At 30.8% G+C, this 27,400-nt stretch overlaps 1 protein-coding gene across 1 annotated transcript; it reads left to right on the forward strand.

The window, feature by feature from the left end:
• The first annotated feature begins 23,167 nt into the window (after positions 1 to 23,167).
• LOC111884300 (cysteine proteinase inhibitor B) lies at positions 23,168 to 23,757 on the forward strand. The gene has a single exon (XM_023880638.2). It carries the CDS (start codon positions 23,270 to 23,272, stop codon positions 23,648 to 23,650), a length of 381 nt encoding a protein of 126 aa, XP_023736406.1. The 5' UTR covers positions 23,168 to 23,269; the 3' UTR covers positions 23,651 to 23,757.
• Positions 23,758 to 27,400: the final 3,643 nt, after the last annotated feature.

Genomic DNA, 27,400 nt, shown 5'->3' on the forward strand with positions numbered 1-27,400 from the left:
TCTTATTGTTGTTGAATCAGCAATGATTTGGCGCACTGGTAAAGCAAACTTCATTGGAAGATGTACTTCCCAAGATACCATGGACATAGGCAATGACATGGATATCCCATAAATGATTCCTTCTCCTAAAGGAAAGGAATTGGCCATGGTCAAAAGTTTTGATCATAAGAGAAAAGCAAGTTTTGAGATAGTTCCATGTGCAAATACCAAAGAGTCCACTTGTTCTACTGCCATTTGAAGGGACATTGGAAACGAAGTTGTCCTGATTACCTAAAAAATCTAAGAGAGGGTAAAATCGAATTGTATGGTTCTACTTCAGGTAAATCGACTACCTAACTCTATTAAGTTCATATTCAGAGATTCTTAATACATGATGTGATAAGATTACATTTTGATGTTTTGTAGGATCGAAGAAAAGAAAGGAAGCTTAAAAAAAGAGTAAGCAGAGTCTGATCGCAAAGAGATGGATTTTGATTGCACGGTTCGATGATTAGATTTTGAGTTGTTGCTTAGGAGTTATGATAGATTACTTAGAAATATTTAGGAACATAGTTTTCAAATGTAGTTTCATTGTAAGAACAAGTTTTTCCGCATTTTATAAATAAATAAAATGTTGATTTTATCTTATTCTATATTTCCCTACAATGGCATTTGTGAAAATTTGGTGTTTATAGATTATTAGCAATATTGTGAATGGATTTGCTTCTTTCGTTTGTAGTAGTGTCGAAATTTACCGAATAAGGAATGATTCTCATCACCCAAGTTTCAATTTGACAGAAATTTGGAACCATGCAACTTGTATTGTATGCTGAATGAGAACCTTCATCTTTGGGAAATTAAGACGAATTCCTAGTTCACATGTATATATGAGTCAAGTGAAGGACTAAGGGATCTAGTACACATCATTATGCACTGGTCAGGTCCACCACAAAGAACAATAAGACTATTCGTTATGATTTACTAAAATTTTGGTAAATATGGTTATGCTTACAAGATTAAGTGTAATTCTGAATCATTGAGAAAGTATCAATGTATCGCAGTACGAATAAGAATAATCAAATTAGGCAGAAAGATAAAAGTTTCTCCAATTTGAAAAAAAAAGAGAATTGTAGTATCGTGTTTTATGATTATCTTAATGATTATGAAAACCATATCACAATTGATCCTCTAAGGACACCTTAGTACATTTGTATGGCTAAGAAGAGGAATCAAAAAATGTTGAATGGATAAAACAATTAAGGTGAGTCATACTTCGTTCTAAAATCGAGTCTTAGAGTTATTCTCCAAGATTATGACTTGAGTGACATATCTTAAGTAGGTTTATAACACATTTGTAATTGGTAGTTGTGATGTCTTGGATAAGACAAAGACCAACTAAGACCAATTATATGAAGTGTTAGTCTTGATAAGAATTCGCACTAAATCTTAGATATTTGTGTGTCAAGGAATGTTTCTTAACAGAGAATCTTATATGTCAGGAGGTCAGTGGGAGTCTTAAAGATCTTGAAAAGCTTCAAGAACTAATCAAGAATAAACCTATCATTTATGACTACCACACGACTTGAGGTTTGAAACCTATCGTGTTGACATATTCTTGTTTTTATGCCCATTCTAGTTAAAGTTGACTATGCATGTGAGTTCTATGAGTTCTCAATTGTTTTCATAAGGAAAAGCACCTTGATCAATGAAAGTTCATTGATCAGTAAGGGTGATCTGATGAACAACTTGGAAGACATGGTAGGCCCTTGTGCTACCAAATGGCAAGAAATTAAGATTGAACAAGTTCAGTCCATATGAGTTTGAATTTGTCATAGACCTTATCCTATGATAATGGTTAGAAATAACAAATTCACATGTATAGAAACACATACACCATAAAATCTAAGTGACATAAGGTTTCTCTCCATTTCATGAAAATGAGTGTGAGGAAAAACTTTCACTGAGTAGATTTTAAATAGTTATCAAATGTTATATTTGCTTTCTCTAATTCGATTATAATTACGGCATCCCTCTTCATAGTTCGCATTATGAGAAATGGCAATTAGTTTGAACATTCAGAACTAATTGATGTGAGTTCTGAAATAGTTTAGACACAAATATGATCTTTCTTATAAAAGGTGTATGAGCTTAGATAAAGGCTTATCGAAGCATCACATATCAGAAATCTGAACTTTGGAAAGAAGGTCAATATGTATTGATTTCTAGAAGTCCAACTGATTTCTATGTACATGTCAAAGCTAGTGGGAGAATAAGTGTTATGCTAGTGAAAATATAAATATCACGATAGTGGGAGCATGATTATTATGTGAAGTGTTGCAAGTTGGCAATACTAGTTATAGGAAACAAAGGTTACAAATTTGCAAAGTAGCAAAATTTGAAAGATTGTTTCGCTATAGTAAGGGAGAGGATACCTATACTTTATTTTGAATCTAAAACTTTAGATTGAAATATTAATTAGACTTAGTCATGGATATATATATATATATATATATATATATATATATATATATATATATATATATATGATTACCATAATGGAATGATTCAACATTGGGAATTTTATATATGGAAATACTATAGCAAAAGACTGGTCAAGTATCATGTCTTTATGTAAGACATTAATCGTGTCCCATATGCTTTGGATATAGGATCAATTGCATATCCTATAATATTCACGTGTTCTAATTTTTCAAATGCCAAGGGCATTAAGAGGACTAGAACCATATATGACTAAAGTTATTAAACAACTGTCAAGGAAGATCTAAGGTTCACTAAGGATTGATTGCTTCAGGATAGTTGGAAGTAAAGTAATAGATGGACCATATTGACATTATTATGAATAGACATGATTCTATTAATAATAAGTTGTCATATGGAAAATATGGAAATGTTTTCATAATAGGAGTTGGATAATAAGAATCTAGGTGTAAGTTAGAAACTTTTATGCAAGAAGGATGTTCAAAGGAATGTACTTTGAATTTGAGACTTTGCTTCCATGGAATTGTTCTTGTGACAATCTCTAACGGAATACTTTGTAATATCATTGATAAAGTCTCTATGACTTCTGTACCTCGACATTACGAAAGGAATCATTACATAATATTTTAGAATCTGACACATTCAAATAGTGGCAAGAATTTGGCATTCTTACACTTGTGATAAAGATTTGGAATTATGAAATAAATTTTATTGGAAATGTGTTCAATTGATCTATTTCACAAAGAAAGGACCATAGGTAAACATAGTGTGCATGCTTGGAGCATGGATAACTATTGTTTATTTCAAGTATTAAGATGATAAACCGAAACATTATATAATGAATAATGTGTAATCAATATGGTGTTTAAATAAAAGGTGTTTTATTTATATTCAAAAGTTTTGAGACCATATTAGATTCGATTATTCTTGTGTTTCACTTTGCATGTTTTGACTTCCCGAATAACAAAATTATTCAAACTTTCCACAATCAATCATATTTTGGAAGTAGCTATTGAAGCAAGACTGTCAAGAATGGGTTTGTAGATTGCCTAAAGGTGTTTAGACATAACACAAGTTTACTGCAGTATTCATCAGTACTCCTGTAATAAGATTTTAGTATTGGACTAAACCCACACTCATTTGAATCACTTCATGGATTTTATCATGAGTGATCATGAGACGATAATATCTTATATTCTTCAAACGGAGACATATAGTTGCAGTTTACAAGTCGTTTGTGATGGGTTTTATACAAAAGAACATTCCTATGTGCTCATACGAAACCCTAAAGCTTGGATCTAGGCTTCTCTATTGTACATGCAATTCATCCAAGACTTGAAACCCTAATCTAGCATACATTGAAATTGAAGTCTATAATAAACTAGTTTAGATGATACCTTTTAATGTTTGCAAGAATCCTTTGATCTTCAAGAAGCTTAGTGTCACAAGTGTAACACCTCTAATGGCTCACAAACACCACAAGCAAGAGAATGATGTAAAGGAGAGAGGATGAGATGGAAAAAGTCGGCTACAAGCTTCCAAGGGATCAAGTGGCCGATTTCGCTAGCCCTAGGGGTCATTATATACTTGAGCTTCTAGGGTTTCAGTCAAAACCCTAATTGGATGACTTAGGCCCTAAGTCATTTGAGAATCTTCTGGAATAAGGCCTCTATGGACGAAATTAAGATGGACTCATCCTTAATTTCGTCCATACGCTAATCCATAAGGATTATCAGCCCAATATTCAACTATCACACAACTGACAGTTCTAGTCCCCTTTATTTAATTAATGTCTTTTAGCCATAGAACTAATTCTTAATTAATTTTTGTCTAATATTAATTAAACTATATGATTTCTCTTTTAATAGATTATTCATCTAATATATTAATAAACCATAATAACCTCTCTCTACATAAATCATCCTATCAAGTTGCTTTGGTGAAGGCAACCCAAAAGGACCATGCACAACCGGGTCAAGTACTTACCAAAGATGGTTACGGGCTTAGACACTAATCCAACAGTCTTCCACTTGGATAAGTCTAGTAACTATAAATACAATTACTATCCGATTAGCAATTGTAGCTCCCAAAGACGTTGTCGAACTCTGATCTTATCAGTAACATGTCCTTTAGATAAGGGATCGTATAGTCCTCCATTCTAGATATCGTGCGGACAATTACATGGAACATAGTCATACTTATTGTCCAGCAGTTTGGTTCTCGGTCTCTGATTTGTCTGACATAGAACTTTATTGAACACATCAACTCAGTCCTAACCGGGCCCGACACATAAGTCAAACCAAATCATCGAGGGGCCCAGATATTGCTTTTACCCTCTTAGGATAAAAGGAACAAATAAACTTTGACTTATATGCATTTACCATTCACTCGTCAAATCATACACAACAATGTGTTTTATAACATCAAGTTACTGATGTGTTTACACATTATCAATGCACAACCAACTTGCAAACTATAAACCATATATCTAGGTTTTAATACCATATGATATTATCGTCTTGCGATCACTCGAGATAAATTCCATGAAGTGATGCCCGCAAGTGCGTCTCTAATCCAATGCTCAAATATTATTCATAAGCACTCATTAACGTTGTAGAAAACTTTTTCTATGTCTAATACACTTTAGACAATCTACACACCAATTCACGACAATCTTCTTTCATACCTACTCCCAATGTATGAGCGACTGCGGAATGTTCAAATAATCTTATTATTCAGGAAGTCAAAACATGCAAAGTGAAACAATAGGTAAACAATCAACATGAGACAATAACTTTACTTTTAAATAAAATAACTTTATTTAATCATCAAATGTCAATTATATTTATCTATTACACGTTTCGAAGCTATCTAATCTAAACTAATATCGTCCTTCAGCCCAATGCTCTTAGTGTGCTGCAAGTGCTTAACCCTACTCAGTCCTTTCGTGAGGGGATCTGTTGGGTTATCCTCCGACGATACCCTCTTCACCAGGAGGAGTCCCTCTTCCACCTGATGTCGAATAAAATGATATTTCTTGTCGATATGTTAAGATCTGCCATGATCTCTTGGTTCCTTGGTCAAGGCAACCACTCTTTCATTATCACAGAAAAACTCCATAGGCTCCTTTATGGTTGGCACAACTCCATGGTCTCCGATGAAGTTCTTCAACCATATTGCCTCCTTTGACGCTTCGCTCACTGCTATGTACTCTGATTTACACGTTGAATCAGCTATGGTCTCTTGCTTGGAACTTTTCCAAGTCACTGCTCCTCTATTCAGAGTAAAGACCCAGTCCGAATGAGAACGATAGTTGTCTCGGTCAGTCTGAAAACTAGCGTCACTATACCCTCGCACCTTTAAGTTATCACTCCCAACAAGGACTAGAAACCATTCCTTGGTCCTCCGAAGGTACTTAAGAATATTCTTGACTGCGGTACAGTGTGCTTTGCTAGGGTTCCCTTGATATTTGTTGACCATGCTCAAAGCAAAGGCCACATCAGGGTGAGTACAAGTCATTGCATACATGATTGAGCCAACTGCGGAAGCGTAAGGTACTCGGCTCATCTTTGCTATCTCAACTTCGATACTCGGTCTTTGAGTCTTACTCAATTTGAAATTACTTTGGATTGGTAATTCCCCTTTCTTGGAATTCTCCATACTAAAACGTTTTAGTACCTTGTCCAAGTAAGTGTTCTGACTAAGTCCTATTAGTCTTTTAATCCTGTTTCTCACTATCCTTATTCCTCGAATATAGGCAACCTCTCCGAGGTCCTTCATAGAGAAACACTTCCCAATCCAGGACTTGACTTCCTGCAGCGCCGGGATGACGTTTCCTATGAGTAGTATGTCATCGACATACAATACGAGGAAGCTAACTATACTCCCATTGGCTTTAACATATACACATGATTCATCCTTGCTTCGCAGGAAACCAAACTCTTTAACTTTCTCATCGAAACAAAGATTCCATCTGTGAGATGCTTGTTTCAGTCCATAAATTGACTTCTCAAGCTTACACACTCTATTAGGGTGCTTCGCATCAACAAAACCCTCTGGTTGATTCATGTAAACATCCTCAGCTAATTTTCCGTTAAGGAAAGAGGTTTTGACATCCATCTGCCATATCTCATAGTCATGAAATGCAGCAATGGCTAGCATCACCCTAATAGACTTTATCTTCGCAACTGGTGAGAAGGTCTCATCATAGTCAACTTAAGGAGTTTGAGTAAAGCCCTTCATAACCAATCGTGCCTTATAAGTTTGTACCTTCCCATTCATGTCGGTCTTCTTCTTGAAGATCCACTTACACCCGACCGTCTTACGACCTGGCACATTGTCAAAAAAATTCCAAACTTGGTTGTCATACATGGACTGAATCTCGCTGTCTATAGCCTCTTTCCATTTTGCAGACTTCGGCATGCCATGGCTTCCTTTTAGCTATTAGGTTCATTCAAATCTATTAGTGTACTATCACTAATAAACATATCACCCTTACTCGTTATATGAAAACCATACAACACAGGTGGAGCACTAACTCTACTGGAACGTCTAAGAGGTAAGGATTCGTCAATCGGTTCAACCGGAGTTTCCTCCTCGGGTTGAGCGCCAGCATTAGAGTTTCCTTCATTACTCGACTCTTGAATCTATTCAAGATCGATTTGCCTCCCACTGTCCCCTTGGCTTATGAGTTCTTTCTCTCGGAAAACCCCTCTCCTCGCAACGAAGACAACATTGTCACTCGGTCTATAGAAGAGATATCCAAAGGACTTCTACTGGTAGCCTATGAAAATACATCGCTCACTATGAGTTTCGAGCTTGTCGTGAGTTTCTCGTCTTACAAAAGCCTCGCAACCCAAAACCTTAATATGCACCAACGAGGGAGCTTTCCCTGTCCACATCTCGTGAGGTGTTTTGGCAACCTTCATTATAGGGACTAAGTTAAGGATATGTGCGATAGTCTCTAAGGCATACCCCCAAAATGAGATAGGTAGCGAACCACGAATCATCATGGAACGAACCATGTCTAGTAAGGTTCGATTACGCCTCTCAGCCACACCATTCAACTACGGTGTCCTAGGTGGCGTTACTTGCGAAACGACCCAACATGGGCCTTTCCCTTCCAATTCTGCTTAAGAGCACCTTTCTTTTTATTTCCTTTATTTTGTCCAATGGAAAGGATAGTAGCATTTGTAGAGGTATGGGTTTGATTCTTCTTCATTCCCGACTCAGCTGTCCACAATATGTTGTGGAGTTAGGCCAATGTAGTTCCTGTATTGCTCTAATGATAAGTTAAAATGAAATGATCATAACAAGGTGGCAAGGAATTAAGGACCATGTATATGGCCAACTCCTAGTCGAAATTCACATTTAGCCTTTCGAGGCACTCCACATATCTTTGCATCCTTTACACGTGATTGTGGACTAACTCTCCTTCCTTCAACTTGAAAGCCATTTTGAGCTTTTACGACCTCATACTTGTCTTGACAAGCTCTCTTGTGAAACGTTTCCACAAGATCCAAGTTCATCTCGTATGGCTAGTAGTCCTCATGGAACTTTTGCAACTCAGGAATAATGGTGGCAACCATGATGCAAGCAACCTTAGTTGCATCGACATAATGTTTCTTGTAGGAGGCTATTTCTTCAGGAGTACCAGTGGCCTCGTCGATCTCAATGATTTGTTTCTCAAGGACATACTCTTTGCCCTCATATCAAAGAGAAATCTTGATGTTACGCATCCAATCATTATAGTTGGTTCCATCCAGTGTCACCTTGGACACGATCGAGAGAACAAGAAGTTTTGGGTAGAGTTTTGAGAAGCAGAAACATAACCAGAAGTAGACATCTATAGAGAAAAAGAAGTTTTATTTAGATGAAAATAATCCTTAATATTTTAACTCATAATTAATATTTAAGGCTAGGATCCAATATAACAATTCACAACTAAGAAGAGGGATGCCGTAATCTTATTGTGAAATTATGCAAGGTATGTAAAAGCAATTCATCAATTTCGAACTATGAAATTCCTAGATCTTTTGAAATTCACTGAATCTTATTAGTGGCATGTTTAACCTCAAATTATTCTCTTCTATTTGTGACTGGGATGCCGAGGATCACAAATAAGATGTGAATAACCATACAAATATGTTTGACACTCTCGATGTCATTTATCTTTTCCAATTAATGTGTCGGTTAACCATATGCGCTCCAGTAACAATGAATTTTTCGAGATTCCCATTATTACTTTTTATAGTCACTATTAGTGTGTCGGTTGAGAAACACGCTCCACTAACTACATATAAAGCATAATGTGCAATTTTATGGATTAGCATACTTTTCACATTTCCCTAAAGTAACTAAGAAGTTGGATTTTAAAAGTAGTTTAGTTACTTTATATCATTATATTTATTAATGACATTATATCCTATCAAATCCGTTCGGCTAACGACCATCCACCATACAAAAAAAGAGCAGTGGTAAGAGTAGATACCTAATGACGGTCATTTCATAGGTCGTTTCCTTAACCCCCCCCCCCCCCCCCCCCTTTTTTTATATGGCCTTGTGAATGAGGTGTACTAGCAATTTCACTAATTTGTCTTATACATATAATAAATTGGACTGTTAATTATATATAGTATAAAATGTATTTTAAAACTTTTCTAAAATACTATGTTTAAATTATATAAAAATTAGTTTAATTCAAAAATAAACCAATTTTGATTTAATATTTATCTTTTAGTTAACTATTAATTAAATTAATTTAAATCATAAAAAGATTAAATAATTATTTACTATTAAACTATTAATTAAATAATTTGAATGTAATCATAATTCTTACCTTGCTAGGTTTTTGTAAATTAAGGGGTATAATGATTATCCAATTTTAATTATTCTATTTTAACCAATTAAAACAATAATTATCAAATAAGGAAACCTGAATATCCCTACCATATTTTTGAAACTTAGGGAGGAAGAAAGGGTTTCAAGAACCCTTACCGAAGTCAAAATTTACATCCCTTAGGGTTTAATTTCAATAAACCCTAATTTGATCTATTCACCTATTATGCAAAGAAATTAAAAACATGTGGCTCTGATACCACTGATAGGATTTATAGGTTATAAAAAATCATGTGGCAGAAAATAACTTAACTCTTAAGTTCACATGCAACCTAATTTGATAGATGTTTTCACTACTGAAAGCTATAAACTATGAACATCAAAAGAACCTTATGGAAACCCTAGATATTTTGAAAAAAACATAAAAGGTTAGGGTTTAGATACCTTTTAGTTATTTTTGTAAGTAACTAATCAAATCCTTCTTCAATTTCTCTTGAAAGCAAGCACCAGAAATCTTATGCCTCTAATGGTTCACACTCAAACCCTGGCAACTAGGAAACTTGAAGAGAGAGGAGATGGGAGGTATCATTTAGGATATCCTTTTAAGATAAATGATCGCCAAAATATGAAGGGTGTAAGGCCCTATTTATAGTTATTAGGAAAATCCTAGATAACCCTAATTTAAATATAACATTATTATTTTAAATTAGGTAATTATCATTATTCCCTAATTATCTTCAAGGGATATTCTATAAACCCTATAATATTTCCACAAAATTGTCCACCTATTATGGGGAAGGTTCTGGAACCCTTTTGTTCAACTATTGAACAATTACAGCTTAGGTCCTTGCATTTTTAATTAATCCAATTAATCCCAAAATTAATTCTAAATCAAATAATACTATTTCTAATTAATATATTATTCTCATAACATTCTAATAAATCATTTATTTCTATTCATTAATCATTTAATATATCAATAAATCTCTCTCTCTCTCTCTCTCTCTAAAAGTCATCATATTTAATTAATAGGTTTGAGGACAACCTAAAAGGACTTTGCCAATAGTTCAAGTATATACCAATTTAGTTATTGGCTTAGACACCTAATCCAACAAAAAGATTCATACAGATTATAATCTGTTGATATGTTCATTAAGAGTCTTCCTATAACCAAGTTCAAATTATGCTTGGACTTGGTGGGTTTTTCTGATTACAAATGAGTCTAATAGGCTCGTGGTGGAGGATGTATTTTTTATTTTTCGGAATCAATTTTCTCTAAATGGTGATTGCAGTTGCTTATGGAGTTTTGAAGTTTGATGAACTGTTAGTTTTTAATGTTCTTGGGTGATTGTTGGGCAAGTTGCAGTTTTCAATTTCTATTTTGAAGTCAAGGTGGAGATTATGGAAATATGTATTCCAAAATTGACAAGTTCTACTTAGTTTAAGGGCTATATTGTCTTTTCAGGAATCTAGGTCTAATTTGGTTGTTTTGGGTCTAAAAAGGACACCAAGTCTATAATGGGTGTTTTAGGTGAACCAGGTCTAAAATGTGTTTTTGGGTCTTAAAATGACTTGTTTTTGAGATACAATTGCTTCATTGTTGAAGGGCTAAATTTCACAAATTTAGCAAATCTTTATTTCTTTGTGGTTTAAAGTGAACACAAGTTACCTAGAACAGTTAGATTAGTAAATTAATTGAGAGAATTCTTCTTTTTCCCCCTTTAGACCTTCTTTTTTAGGGTTTCATCCCTTACTCACCAAATCACGATTTTAGCTCATTATAATCTCTTTGATCAACCTCTGTAAACATTGCATTATTTTAGTGAATTGGTTCTTGATTTCCTCTGCCCGTGATTTTTTCCCAATTTGGGTTTTCCACATAAATTTCTGTCTCTCAGATTTACTGTTTTTTTAGTAATTTTCATTATATGTGATTGATTGTGGTTTGATATATTAGTCCTATTCCGCTTGAGCTAATATTGTTCTTGTGATTCGGATTTTTGGATTGTTTGATGCATTAGGGCTTTTTTACCCTATCTGATTACTATAGTTCATTTGATTCATGCAACAATTTTAAGGCTCTTGTAAATATTTTTCAATATGCTAGATTATAAATTATATCATAATTGATTTTTTTTTTAATTTCAAAATATTGATAGGCTTTTGTAACATCAATGTGTGTATATGCGCCATCACTTTTATTAATGTGAATAGGAACATATTTCATTAATATTAATTTTTTTCTAATTTGGAACTAGAGTTTTTGATTGAGCTTAGGTGCTTTTTATTTCTATTTCTTATTTGTTTGTTATATTTGTGTATATAACATAATTTCACAATCTTTATGTGTATAAATAATGAGTCGGGTACATTGTTAAAAGTTTACTGCTAAACAAAAAATTGAAGTTATAGTTTTTTCGTAACTTATATACTTATATAAGAAAATGAAGTTATCCGACAAGATTTTTGTTGACCACGTAAACATTGGTTTTTTTGTTATTATTTCTAAAATGAATTGTGATATTATATTTGACAAAAATGTTTTTTTTTCATAATTCATGTGTTAAAATGTTTTTTATATTGTCTATATATGTTACACAAGTATTTGTGAAAATGCCTAAAAGAGAATTTGGTCATCAAATTCTTGAAGAATACAACAAGAATTATGAATTTGTTATTTATGTTACTTGGTTCTGACCATATGGTATGTATTATGTGAAAATTATTAAAGTTAGTTTTTTTATTTGTTATATAAAAGCATTCTCACATAATTTATTCTTATATAATTTCATTTCATGACATTTATTCTCATAGAATGAACAAAAGAAACACAATGATCCATGGTCGGAAGGTTGGTTGATGGTGTATGCGATGGAGATGAAAATAGTCATTGATGTTCCAAAAAGAATGCAATTAGTGAGTGTTACAATAGTATATAAAGTTTTTTATTTTTTAAGAATGTGAGAAAAACATGTAACTTGTATCCAAATATATGTTATTCTTCAAGAAGTTCATTCAATCTAAATATATATTCTGGCAGAATATGTATTCTTCTATAGTTCAAGAATATTGTTACTTTTCATTGTAAACATATTCTGTCATAATGTCCGAATTAAGAAAATTATCATCCATAAAATCAGAATTTCAAATTAGTAGCATCTATTATCTCTTAAAATTTATAATTTTTCTTTATTAAATCTAGCTTAATTGACTAAAATACCCTTACAAGAAGATTTATATGATTATTCTATTTTATTTAATTTAATAATATATGCAAATCACTTTCTTAAAATAACTAAACCATTGGTTCACATTTATCTCTACATCTACACAATATATATCATCCACATTATAACATATATATATATATATATATAGAGAGAGAGAGAGAGAGAGATGTAAGTTCAGTTGAGAGGATAAAAAATGTTGACAATGGGGGAATCATTCTCAACTAATCATTTATTTTTGCCGCAAAACTATCCATCGTACTGGAAGAAAGGGGAAATGAATACACATGTGTTTTAAAACAAAACATGTTTTCTTAAACTATATTAAACATTACTTTAATATATACATAAAAACATAGTTTTTTTCGTTTTTTTTATTTATTTTTGTCGAAAAATGATTTTAAATATATAAAAATTTATAAATTTTTATTCTCTATAAATAGACATCTATATTTATATAGTTTTAAGATAAAAAAAATTAAGTTTCATCTTTCATTATTCATAATGAATAAAAGTGCATCGGATTTTTATTACATTATATTTGTTAATTACTTATGAATAAAAATATGTTTAACTTTTTTTACAATTGAAGTATCATTTATATATGAATATAACATGTAATAAATTTTTTATATTTTACATTAGCCCTCGTCAAATGTTATGTTCACATATGAATAAAACATGTATTAGTTGTACTTAGAAATTATATTCATATATGAATAACTTGTTTATCAGAATTTTGTTATAATTTATTTGTTATTCATATATGAATAAGTAGTTCGGAATTTCAAAATATTTCGTCTTTTATTAACATAATATTTATTCATATATGAATAACAAATGAACTGTAACAAAATTCTGATAAATGTTTTATTTAAATATTAATATAATATATGAAGAGAACTAATACATGTTATATTCATACATGTTTTATTCATGCATTTTTATTCACTTATTAATATTGAGGGCTGAAACTATAAAAAAATATTTTATCTTAAATCTATATCAATATGGATGTCTATTTAGAGAATAAAAAAAAAACATGAATTTTGAAATATTTAAAATAACTTTTTGATAAAAGTAGCTTCTTAAAAAAAATAAAAAATAAAACGTATGTTTTTCTATATATTAAGATAATGATTAATACAATTTAAGAAAACATGTTTGGTTTAAACACACATATGTAACACTTGCTCATTTCTATCGGTATATCCAAGTGTTTTACTGCAAAATAAATATATGATCGAAATTGATTCGGTCATTATCAATCTTTTTTTTCTTAATTGAACCATCATATATATATATATATATATATATATATATATATATATATATATATATATATATATATCATGCACGTCGACACATTTTATTTGATTTTTTCTGTAAATTGATTAATGTGAATGATTATTTTTCTTTAATATAAGTTGAATTAGAATGAATTTGACACGGAGCGTTTAAGAACTTCTAACTTTTAGCCTTTAACAAATAAGTAGATTTCGAACGAAAAAACTCATTTAACACTATATACTATATTAATGTTTAGTTTAAACAATGAAAAAACATCATGAATGGTCCCTGTGTTTTCCCAAAATCTGAAGTTTAGTCCCCGTGGTTTGAAAACGTCATAGATGGTCTCTGTGCTTTCAAAACTTTTGACGATTGGTCCTTATTGCTAACTCCGTTAACTTTTGTCCGTTAACTGAAGGGCATTTTCGTCATTTAACTACCATAGGGACCATTTATGATGCTTTTTCTTAATTTTATTTTTAAAAAAAATATGCCTCTCTCTCGCAACAGTCGACCACCGGACATAGGTTTCGGTAACTACCAGATGTCAACGAAAACAACCTTTGTACTCTAAAGCCTTTGGAAAATGCAGGATGCCTTGAACCTTCACACCATAGACACTTGAAACCTCTGTGCGTTGTCGATCTAGATTCTAAATCCACTGAAAACCTTTGTGCGTAGCCGATCTGTTTCTAAAGCCTCCTAAAATCTTCAAACTTCATCAATCTAGACTCGAAAGTCTTCGATCTACACCATCGACCTTCTACTTTGCCGATCTGCACCATCTCTACCTATCTACACCTCTGCCTTTGTATCTGACGTCAGTACATTCGTCGTCGCAGTCACACCGACGAATAGAAACATTCTCTCTTTCTTCATCTGAATTTGTGGTTTGATTTTTGATTAGGATTTTTGAATTTGATTTTTGTTTGAATGGATTTTTGTCATGGGTTCGGTGTGATGTTTTCTGGTGGAAAATATGGTGATGGTTTACTGTGGTGGTGATTAAATCCGATAGCACGGAGGAGGTGGCGCTTTGCTCCCAGCAACACATAAATGGGTAGAAGTATGTGGGTCGATCCATTTTGGTCCAAATGGAACCCATAACCTGTTTAGATGCAGGAACACGGGGGACAATGGATGTTGGTTTAGGGTATTGTATTGCAGCAGCAATAGCTTTGCCTGATCGGCTCGTGGTTGTTGTTGAAGGTGATTTTGGGTTCGGATTCAGTGCCATGGAATTACCGAGTACCCAGGAAACAGTGTTTGGATTCACTAGTATGTGAGGTGTTTGATTTCTCCTTCAATTGAACCAAAATCAATCTAACAGGAGCATCAGTCGATTCTTATTCCAGAGATGCAGGGCATCGGCAATTGGATTCTTCTTCAAGATATGCAGGGCATCTACACTTCTATTCTTCTTCAAGCTCTTTGATTGAACCCACTTAGGTTTAATCTCTCATTCTTAGAAAAACTATAATATGATCTCTATGGTAATTGTAATTTTATTTTGGTGATTGTAATTTTTGTTTCTTGAACTCGTATGAATGTGTTCCTTGAATCTTCTATGAGCCTATGAGTATTTGTTTTCTAGTCATGAATTTGCAGAAATAAAGCAAATTTATTTACTGGTATTGAATCTACTATGACACTTTGTTTTGTGAACTGATATGAATCTTTACCCTTGGATTCTTCTGTAGCTTGGAATATTGAATATGTAATATGCTCTGAATTTGTAATCTGATTTCTAGATTCATAATTTTTTGGATATTTTTACTCAATAGGTATGCATCGATGAGTAATCTAGATATATATATATATATATATATATATATATATATATATATATATATATATATATTATTTTATTTAATTATGTTTATTTTTTTTTAATACAAGAAAACATCATAAATGGTCACTGTGGTAGTGAAATGACGAAAATACCCTTCAGTTAACGGACAAAAGTTAACGGAGTTAACAATAAGGATCAATCGTCAAAAGTTTTGAAAGCACATGGACCATCTATGACGTTTTTAAACCATGGGGACTAAACTTCAGATTTTGGAAAAACACATGAATCATTTATGATGTTTTTTCTTAAACAATAATATTTAAATCTTAAAGGTATTTACCGACTATTCAATACTTGTTACCTGCCGCCTACCATTTAGTTTAAACAATAATCTTTAAATCTTAAAGGTATTTACCAACTATTCAATACTTGTTACCTGCCGCCTACCATTTAACTTTACCAAATATGCCTTTAAATTACTTCTTCTGTAATTAGATTAACTCATAAAAGGAAAAAGATAAATTGCATTAGCACGGATTTGAGAACCCGTGACTTCCCACGACTTATAAGCGACTTTATTGTTACTATATTTGTTTTTTTTTTTCTCGTATCTTATCTTTTTACCATTTGGTAACATAAAATATTGAATCAATATTAAGATATTATCGTCAATTATTGATTTACTAATTTTCTAATAATTGTTTATTCTTGTGTGATCTGTTGTCAACAAAGAAAAATGAGGAGACTATAAACGTTATTACTTAGATGTATTTTGTTTAACTTTAGTTTGATTTTGAAGTTTATAGCATGCAAACGGCAAATCACATATATTTGAAGTTTATAGTATGCAAACGGCAAATCACATATGCGGACGTATTGTTTGTTTATTAAAAGGTAAAATATCAATATGCACACTAAATTTTTTGAATAAAAGATGGACTAAACGTTTGCCCTCCGCAAATATATATATATATATATATATATATATATATATATATATATATATATATATATATATATATATATATATATATATATATATATATATATATATATTATTTTTAGAGACTAGCTACAAGATGCTAAAAAATTGAAGTTATGATAAAGTTTTTTAGACTTAAAAGACTATTCGACAATTTTAGTTTTACAACGCTGAAATTTAATTTATACTTCTATCGTAACAATGTTTTTTAAAAGCATTTAACCCATTTAACCTATATTATGTGTTAACTGCTCACCAATTTAATCTTGTAGCTGAACCCTATATTACCGATCCGGTGCAATATCATTTGCTTCAACTTCGTCATCATAATCATTAGTGCGCACAGTTATTTTAAAGCGACATACTAAGTAGATCATTATTGTTTTAAATACTATTATTTATGAAGAACGGTATTAGTATTATAAAATATAATTTTATGATTAACAATATTAACAATTAGGGGTGACCAAAACCGAACCAGGAAACTCAAAAACCGACAAAAGTCAACAAAACCGAAACCGAAAAACGGAAACCATAATGGAAACCGACGGTTTGGGTTTGGATTTTTGAAAAAACGAAAATATTGGTTTGGGTTCAATTTTGGATATGATGAAACTGATAGAAACCAAAACTGAAATTGAAACCAATTTTATAAATGTTTACATAATCATATATTTTATCTAAGATGATACTAATAATTTGGTGTGTGGTTGTTTAAGTGCTTGGCCCTTATATAAGATGTCAAAGGATCGATTCTCGTCACTTTCATTTTTTGAATTATTTTTCCAACCCCATATTACCTATATCCTTTTTGAATTATTTTTCCAACCCCATATTACCTATATCCTTTTTGAATTATTTTTCCAACCCCATATTACCTATATCCCACATCGCTGGAGGAATGCAAACAATCTCCCTTGCCATGCCCCGAAAACCGAATCTGGAATGGAGAAACCGAACCCATCGATTTGAGTTTGGCCCTTGCACACCCCTATCTTCGAGTTTCAAGTTGGGGTTTTTATGAAGAATAGAGTTGATGCCCCACAATGTGCCGATTTTGAAGATTCGATGCAACATGTTTTGGATCAAAGAAACTTAAAGAAACAAGGGCCAATAGGTAATGTTTTTAATAATTTCTTTGATGTAATTCCATTAATGTAGCTTTACACGTCTTTATTTTCACTATTTGTCGAATTTATAACAATCGTGACAAGAACATTCAAAATGCAATACTTTGTCTTATTTATTTTCAATATTTCTGACATAGGGAAGTTAGACCTGGGTTATGGATTGAAAGGCATGTTTATCTGGAATTTGCAATTAAAAATTGTTCGACTACATGGTAATGAATTTATTTCGTATATTGATTTATATTTTGCTTGATTTTCATTTGTCGCATTACTTTGCATCGAATGTCGAATAATTTGATTTTATGCACAGAATGTCATTTTGTTAGAATTTTATTCTCATATGTAATACTTTTTATATAATTTTCAAGAATCATTCTTAGAAGAATGTTATGGTCATTTGTAATACATTTTACATGGTTTGATGGTGGTTCTTGGTGGTAGTTGTAGGATCAAGAAGTGATGCTTGAAGAATATAAAAATAGCCTTTTTGAAACTGGTTCTTGAAGAATGGAACACGGAAAAATGAATTCATTTAATTTTTATTTTCATGTATTCTGTATTCCTTTACACTCAAGATATAGGTTCGTTTGGTTAATGTGAACATGTTCGGTTCTAATAGAATTGTTTTGCTATTCTCACTCGTTCTTATTTTTTCTTGTACATTTTTATTTATTATCATTCTTAGCCATTGTAATGTAATAATTGCAATAAATATAGTAATAAATGGATATCAATTTCATTAATGAACTTACCTTTTAATTTCAAAATTCTCAAATTAAAGCTCACTAGTTTATTTATTTATTTATTTATCTTATTTGTTTAATTTAAAAGATAAAAACATTTCAATTATAATACTTTATTATTTTTCTTATTTTCTTATAACTTCAAAGTTTTTAAATATTTTGACATTTACATTTTTTTAAATTAACACATGTAATACATGGGTCTCACAACTAGTATTAATAATATGCACCCTCAAATCACCAACATTTATTCTCTTAATCCAACGAACAAGAAGTGGTCATAAATTCACACAATATTTTACAGTTTATATTTAATCTTAACCATATATATATATATATATATATATATATGGTTAGGTTATTTTGTTTTTACTAACTATTGTGTGCCAGAATGCACATATCTGGACCATCGGATGGAATATAAACAAAGGTCATGATCTGAGGGTCTATGATAGTAGAATAGGATAACATGTACCATATAATTACACAAATTTCAACATAAGGGCATTTTAGTCAATTAACCTATATTAAAATGGAAATTTTCGGATTTTTAGGGATGATTAATTCCTTTATTTTTTAAAAATCTGAATATTTAAAATTAATTCAAATTTAAAAATCCGATTTTATTCTGTCAGAATGATAGAATGCTAACCATAAACTAGTAAATATATTTTTCGATTTCATTCTGTCAGAATGGCAGAATGTCAACCATAAACTAGTAAACACATTCTGAAAGAATACACAAATCAATTCTTGAACTAATAATATAACAAATAATTACATTGTATGATTGTGATTTATTGAATAATAACAACATTCTAAAAAAAAAAAAAAAAAAAAAAAAAAAAAAAAAAAAAAAAAAACATCAAAATCTAACAAAAACACTAATCTATTCTGAAAGAATATTATTTTTAAGCAACACTTTATACATTGTAACATAACACATTCAGGTATAATACACTCTCCTTCTATATGTTTTCTTCCTTTTCAACATCAATGTTAGCCTCTTCAAAACTTAAATCCACAAAGAAAACATAATCAAGTTTCAAAAATTAAACAATTCAATGCATTATAATAGAATACAACAATAAATATTCTTATAGAATAAACTATTCTTGCAGAATGGTTTTGAATATTCTTAAAGAATTTGTAACATATTCTACCGGAAACGATATAATAGAGAATGATAACATATTCTACAGGAATGTTTTTTAATTTTCCTATCTAACAATGTTTTTACTTTCCCTATCTTGACAAATAAGAATATTGAAATCAAATTGTCACAGAATAATAAGCATTCTGAGAGTTTTGACAGAATACATACAACATGGCCAAATTCTCTTTCAGGCATTTCCACAAACACCTTTTGTGCACACATATATAAATAATAGAGAATCAAAAGCTTAAAGTATAAAAAAATACAAATATCCCCATTGTTCTTCTGATGCGAATTAAAATAGGTTGCTTTATCAATTAGGGTTTAAGAAAAAAGGGTTAAAGTATAATCATTGTTACCTGTATCGGTTATCTTTATCTCACTTGTAGGTGAATTAAGTCTGGTAAAATCATTGTCAACTGCCTCAACACCTTGATTTCTATTTCTATCGTTGGGATCCTCTTTTGGAATTTCATGATGTTGCACTTTCATCAGCGAATACTAACTCGTACTCACACCGCCTTCTAACCGAGACAGATGGCCACATAATGCGTCAATAATTGCATTTGCCGCCGCGAACTCGCCTCGGAACCAGGATATCATCGTGTCCCTGGCGAACGTCTCTGTTTGATGTACCGTCGGGGCTAGATCGCAAGTTGTAGAAACGTCGGTTGTCGGCGCCATCGCCGATGAAAGGGCCAGCTCCACCCGTTCTCTTCTCCAATCCATAAAGTTGGTGGTTCTACGGTGCTGTGGGGTGGTGCTATTGCTCTGGTGGTGTCAAAATAAGGAGAGGATAAGCGTTTCTAGGTCTGTAAAAAGAGAACGATGATTTTTAGAGAAGTAGGGGGAATCAGTAGTGGTGTTATATGAAACTGATAACCTTAATTAGGGGGATATTGATTGATTTTGTTTTCTTTTACCATAATTAATTATAGTGTAGATTACTCTTATACCCTTTTATTATTTATTAGTGATTTAATTATTTCCTGAATTCTTATTGGTGCATTTAGGCACACAATACTTGTTAAAAACATTTGAACCTAGCTCTCTCTCTCTCTCTCTCTCTCTCTCTCTATATATATATATATATATATATATATGAGACTCGTTGAAAACTCATAGTTTTTTGAGAATTCGAGAAGTAAAGATGGATCATTAGATCAAAATTAACTTATTAAGGGCATTATCTTCATCATATCAATCTCATTTAATGTTTAATTTTGTGTGTTATTGGAAATATTAATAAAAATATCTAACAAAATAACATAATAAATCAAATTTTCCGATTTTTTTACAAAAATAATAATTTTTGTTTTTTTAAATGCAGATTTTTTAATTTTTTTTTTCAGAAAGCATGAATCTTTTTTTAAAATAACATGAATTTAAAAAATACAATTTTTAAAAATCAGTAAACTTAAAAATAAAAAATAATGATAAAAAAAACTGGAATACTTTAAAAAAACTATAATTTTTTAACCAAAAATATTAACGCTTCATGTGTATATATGCATATTTTTTCAAGTGCGTATACGCATATTTTTTATACCGTAGTGTTCATAAGTAAATCATTAAAGAAAAAAACTATTTTTATTTACCAATCTATAGTATAAGTATTTTATTCGATACAAAATAAAATATAAAAAAAAATACAAAAATTGCTATAAAGATTCAAAGTGTTATCGTTTCGTTTTGTCAAGTTTTCCATATTTTCTTCACTTTATTATTTTTCACATCTTCAATATTTTCTACAAATTCTTCCAAATTTATAAGGATATTTTTTTTAAATGATTAAGCAATAACACTCACAAAAATGCATATTTATATATCTCCTAAGATTCACATGTGATTATATAATATGATATTCATATTTTATTGTATCTTTTAAGATTCAAATGTGAAACTCATAATAAAAGTTTTTAAAAATAATTAACGAATAACACTTACACAAAATGCATGTGTGCATATAAAAGTAATTTATATGTGATTTACTTGTTATTTACATATAAAATATATATTTCATAAGTGATTCACTTGTGAATTACATGTGATTTACATTAGAATCAAATGTAATTCATATGTGATTCACTTGTAATTAATATGTGAATTAAATGCAATTCATATATGAATTATATATGATTTTACTTGTAATTCATATGTGAATTAAATGCAATTCGTATATGAATTATATATGATTTTACTTGTAATTCATATGTGAATTAAATGCAATTCATATATGAATTATATATGATTTATATGTGAATCACTTGTGATTTACAAACTACATAGTAATAATAGCAATAAGTTTTTATCACTTCTTTCTTATAGTATTTAAGCAAGAATATATTCTCCTGGGTGAAGAAAAAAAGGAATTTTTTTTTATATTGATGGTTACGATCCCAACTACCCCATAAAATTCGTATATGTCACCAAATAATTGTAGCTTATATTGCCTTTAAAGTTGTACTTGTAGGCACTCAGTCATTTGTAGTTTATACCAATTCGTATTTGGGGCAATTGTTGTGGTACTAGATCTGTGGTCAAAAATTATCACCAGAGTTGGTGGCGAGATCCGGATATTCTCCTTCCATTTGGTGAAGGAATATGATTATGGTGGGGTGGTCTTGTTTCAAACAACATATTAAGGATTTATTTTATCTAATAATAATTAAAATAATAAAAACATATCACATTATTATATAATTAAAAAGTATATCATTTAAAGCAAAATAGTATTTTTAAGAAGAAAAATAAGCAAACATACAACAAAAACATATAATAGACCATACCATTAAATCAAGTTAAGGGCCAATTACATAAGTTACTCTTAATTATAGGGACCAATTGTATAATTTATGAGACTGTGAATTCTCCCCTTAGAAACGCTCTTTAAAAACTTTAGCTTTAGCTGGTCGTGACCATAAAACCGCAGGTTTCACGCCAAGTTGGTTTTTTTTTACTAAACATTCATATGAGTCGGGTTGACATGTTTGCGGAGATGGTGGCTAATTTTAAAAATCTTTTCTAGTAGTATAACTATAACATCTCCCGCATCTTATTTTTGGCAAGGTTCTAAACAACTCGTCATGGCTCCGCCACGGTGCGTCACCTCCAAGGCTTACACCTGCCACCAAGCTTTACCAAAACACCGCATTAACTCATATATATGTATAAAGATGAATAATAGTTGAAAATACATATAAAAATATTAATTATATAGAAAATCATCGTCTTAACTCACGCCTTATAAACGTCGTGACTCGCCAAGGCTCAAAAAAGTTTGAGGATTGACATTGTTACCAAATCACCCCTTACGTTATTTAAAACCTTGATTTTTTGAAATAACTTTAGATAAAAATGTGTAAAATGTAAACATAAGATTAATTGGAAATTATTTGGGTCGTTTCGACCCGCCAACAGAAACCAACAAAAATCGACATCTCTATCGGATTTGAATGGAACAGGCCCGCAAAAACCCGTGTCCTCTCCTCTTTATCCAAAATCAATCAACAAAACAAATTCCATGCCTGTTGTTTTCCACACGCAACACGCTATAAATCCATTCATCCATCAACTCTTTCTACAAACAAAGACTCAAATCTGAAATATTTCATCTATTCATAGCAATCTCACCATGTCTAGAAGCACGATCTTAACATTATCCATCGTGTTTTTTGTGTTGTTCATCTCAAATTTCGTGGCCAACGGAATTCCAGGAGGGAGGAAGAAGGTAGAAAACGTGAAGACGAACAAAGAGGTTCAGGAACTCGGGAGGTATTCAGTGGAGGAGTACAATCGGTTGGAAGGAAGCCAGAAAGGTGGCGTCGGATCTCTGAAGTTTTCACAGGTGGTGGAGGCGGAGACGCAGGTAGTTTCAGGGATCAAGTACTACTTGAAAATCGTAGCCTTCTCCAAGTCTGGTGTTTCGAAGGTGTTCGATGCGGAGGTGGTGGTTAAAGCGTGGATGCATTCGAAGGAGTTGCTCAATTTCAAACCGTCTCCGGCGAACAAGTAAACTTGAGCCTTTTTTCTTCGGAGTTATTGAGATCTGTTGAGTGATCATGCTTTCTTGTAAGTTGTAACTCGGTTTTATGAATAAAATCTATGGATCTTTTTAAATAATTTGAAATTCACAGTCGATGTGAAGATTGGGGCTTTTAATCTTCAAATCCCATCTTCAAGTTACGCATTGTTACCCAAGCAACCATAGCCAGTCGACTTTTTTTTTTTTTTTTTTTTTTTTTTTTTGAACTTTACCAAAATTTTGAGAACCTGGAACTGATAATAACACACGTTCAACTCGCAATAGCAACGATAGGGCTTTACGATAAAATTAAGAGCACTATTCTTGGTATGCTAAATAAGTACTTTTTTATGTTTGTCAAATGGATCGAGTCGGTTTGGCTAAATTAGTAATTTAACCTTTATAAATCAACTATTTTATATATATATATATATATATATATATATATATATATATATATATATATATATATATATATATATATATATATATATATATATACACACATGAGGATTCAATTGAGAAAAAAAAAGATTAAGAATTTAAGAATCATTCTAAGCCACTCATTTATTTTTGCCGCAAAGGCCTCCGTCGTACCAGCATAAATGAGAAAGGAATAGACATATGTTTTCCAACAAAACATGTTTCCTTAAACTATGTTAATCATTACCTTAATATATAATAGACATCCATATTGATATAGTTTTAAGATAAAATAAAAAATTTGTTTTTTTTTATATTTTCAGCTATCGTTATTCATAAGTGAATAAAAATGAATCAGGTTTTTACTATAATACATTCGTTATTCAGTTATGAATCAAAACTATGATTAATTTTTTTTTACAATTTAAGTATCATTTATATAAATATAACATATAATAAACATAGTGTATTCATATTTAAATATTAGACGATGCATTCACTTATAAATATTACATAGTATATTCACTTGTGAATATTAGATGGTATATTCACTTATGAATATTAGATAATATTTTCATATCTGAATATTACATAGTATTACATTGTATATCACATATGAATATTACATAGTATATTCATTTGTAAATATTAGATGATATTCATTTATGAATATTACACAGTATATTCACATATAAATATTACAAGGTATTTTCACAAATATATATAATTTTTATATGTTATTCACATATGAATAACATACAGACTTGCATATTTGTTTTTTTGTTTTAATAATCATATACTGAGAAAACATATTCATATATGAATATAACGTGATAATTTAGTTTATGCATTTCATCAAACAGTTTGAGTGCATACAATTTAACTTTTTTTAAAAATATTAAAAACATGATATTTTGACTATTTAAATCTTACAAAAGAGTAGATTGATAGAGAATTATATAAAAAATTTAAAAAGAACGATTTGATCTTTTTCTAACCTCAATTTTGAAGTTTTATTTGATAATCGATGTTGAATGAATGATATGAAGTGAATTTTTGTTGATTATCGATGATGTTGATCTAATAACGTTGGGAGTATAATTAATCATAGATGTTGAAGATCTGATCGTATTCAAGCACAATTGAAGGTTGAATTAAAAGAACCAAAAACGATTTTTTGTTGTTAACTGTTGAATCGTGTTGATTATCGACAAAGATCGATGATTGATTAGCACTGGATGATGTTGATGATGGTTTAATTGAAGAAATCTGGATGATTGTTGAAAGTTGGAGAAAAAAATTTGGATGATGAACGATGAATGGATTTGAACTGTAATCTAAATCTCTACAGATACATATTTGAGATTGAAGGTTGTTATCATATTTAAAAGTTTGTCACCGTGTCTTTTTATGCTTAGATAAAATGAGTGGCTGAGAATGATTCCCCTATTCTCAACGTTTTTTATTTTCTCAATTGAACCCACCTCTATATATATATATATATATATATATATATATATATATATATATATATATATGGAGTGGTTCAAATAAGAACCACAAAAGATTAAGAACCGTAAGAACCTCATTTTATAAGTAAACACAATACTTATTAAACATGTTAAAATCCGAATTTTTTTGTATTTTGGTACGAAAAAAGCAAAATTGTAATTTTTGCAGTCTAATATTTTAATTTATACATCAATTCATATTTTAATACAAAAATTATACAAAATACAACATTTGATACAATCCATTTATAGTTTAGTATAAAAAATTCACAATTTAATGCAATCATAATATCACTAATTCACTAATTTAGGAAACACAAACCCAAACTCTACCACCACCACCAACTACCACATATCAGCATCATCCATATGTCAACGTCGTAACCATCATTCATTTCAAACCAAATATGTATATAAAATCATACATTGTTAACTTAAGAATATATTCATAGTTTATAAACATATTAATTCACTAATTTAGAGTTTGATGCAACAATTATAAAAACTAATACATTCTTACATATTTACTTCACAAAAAATACTCACAAGAAAATTAATACAAATATTTATATTTTAACATAAAATTCATAGAAAAAATCACAATTTAATACAATCAATTCACAGCTTAATACAGTCAATACACAAAATTAACAACTTAAAATATTAAATTCACAGTTTAATACACAAAAACTATGTATTCACATCCATATTCTGTACTTAGTAGGTGTATTTATACCTTCAGATATGTGGGCTAGTTTTTCTTTCAAATTTTAATTTATATAATATTCACAATTTAAATTTTACATGTTATTCAAAATCAGAGAAAATAAAATCTATATATAATGCTTCTTTCATCTTATATTTTAGAAGCAAAAATAAAACCCATAAAAAAATTAACAGCTTAATATACTCATTTCACAACTTAATACATTTAATTCACAATTTAATACATAAATTCACGGTTTAATAAAAGATATTTACTGGTTAAAAGTTACATCTGATGATGTTTGGAGCTTGGAGGTTATATTAGATTATAGTTCACACACTCATCACAATTCACAATTCACAACTTAAAAAGCCTAAATTCACATTATTTGAGAAAACACTGTGACAACCCGAAATTTCCATTCTGAACAAACCATTTGAAGCCAATAGAAGTAGAACAGTTACAGTGAAAACTCAGATTTCGAGTATAAGTTTGACAGTTTTCAGGATTTTACACTTAAGGAGATATTAGGAGAGTGGATGCACTAGGGTTTTGTGCAACACTGTTATTCCAATACTCTAGGACATTAGAATTTGTTTCAGGAATAAAAATATTTTCTGCCAAAAATATCTCAGGACTATAAATAGAATTCTGAACCAAATTGGTTCATTAGTTGAATTCCATTTAGGGAAAAGTCAATATTCTCTCTCACGGATCTTCGGGTTTTTATCCCAAATTGTGAGTAACTCTTTCTAGTAGTGTTAGAAAGCTTTAAATGTGTTCATAACATAGATTACGTAGCTAAATCATTCGATTTAGGAGTTTACTCCCCAAGGTGTTCTTGGGCGGTAAACTCCCGAAACCAAGCCTAGATTGTCCCCCGTGATATACTACTGCCTTGGACTTGTATAGGAGTGTATTAGGGACATGAAATCAACCAAGAATCACCCAAGTTTGGGAGTTCACGGCCCAAGAGTATCTTAGGCCGTAAACTCCAAAAAGCATGCTCAAAATGGTGCTTTTAAGGCACCTAAGGCTTAGACTTGATTTTAGACATGTACCCTAAAGTGTTTAAAGCCTAGAAAACATAAGGAATCACAA

This window comes from Lactuca sativa, chromosome 6 (assembly GCF_002870075.4).
Source record: "Lactuca sativa cultivar Salinas chromosome 6, Lsat_Salinas_v11, whole genome shotgun sequence".
In the NCBI taxonomy this organism is placed as follows: domain Eukaryota; kingdom Viridiplantae; phylum Streptophyta; class Magnoliopsida; order Asterales; family Asteraceae; genus Lactuca; species Lactuca sativa.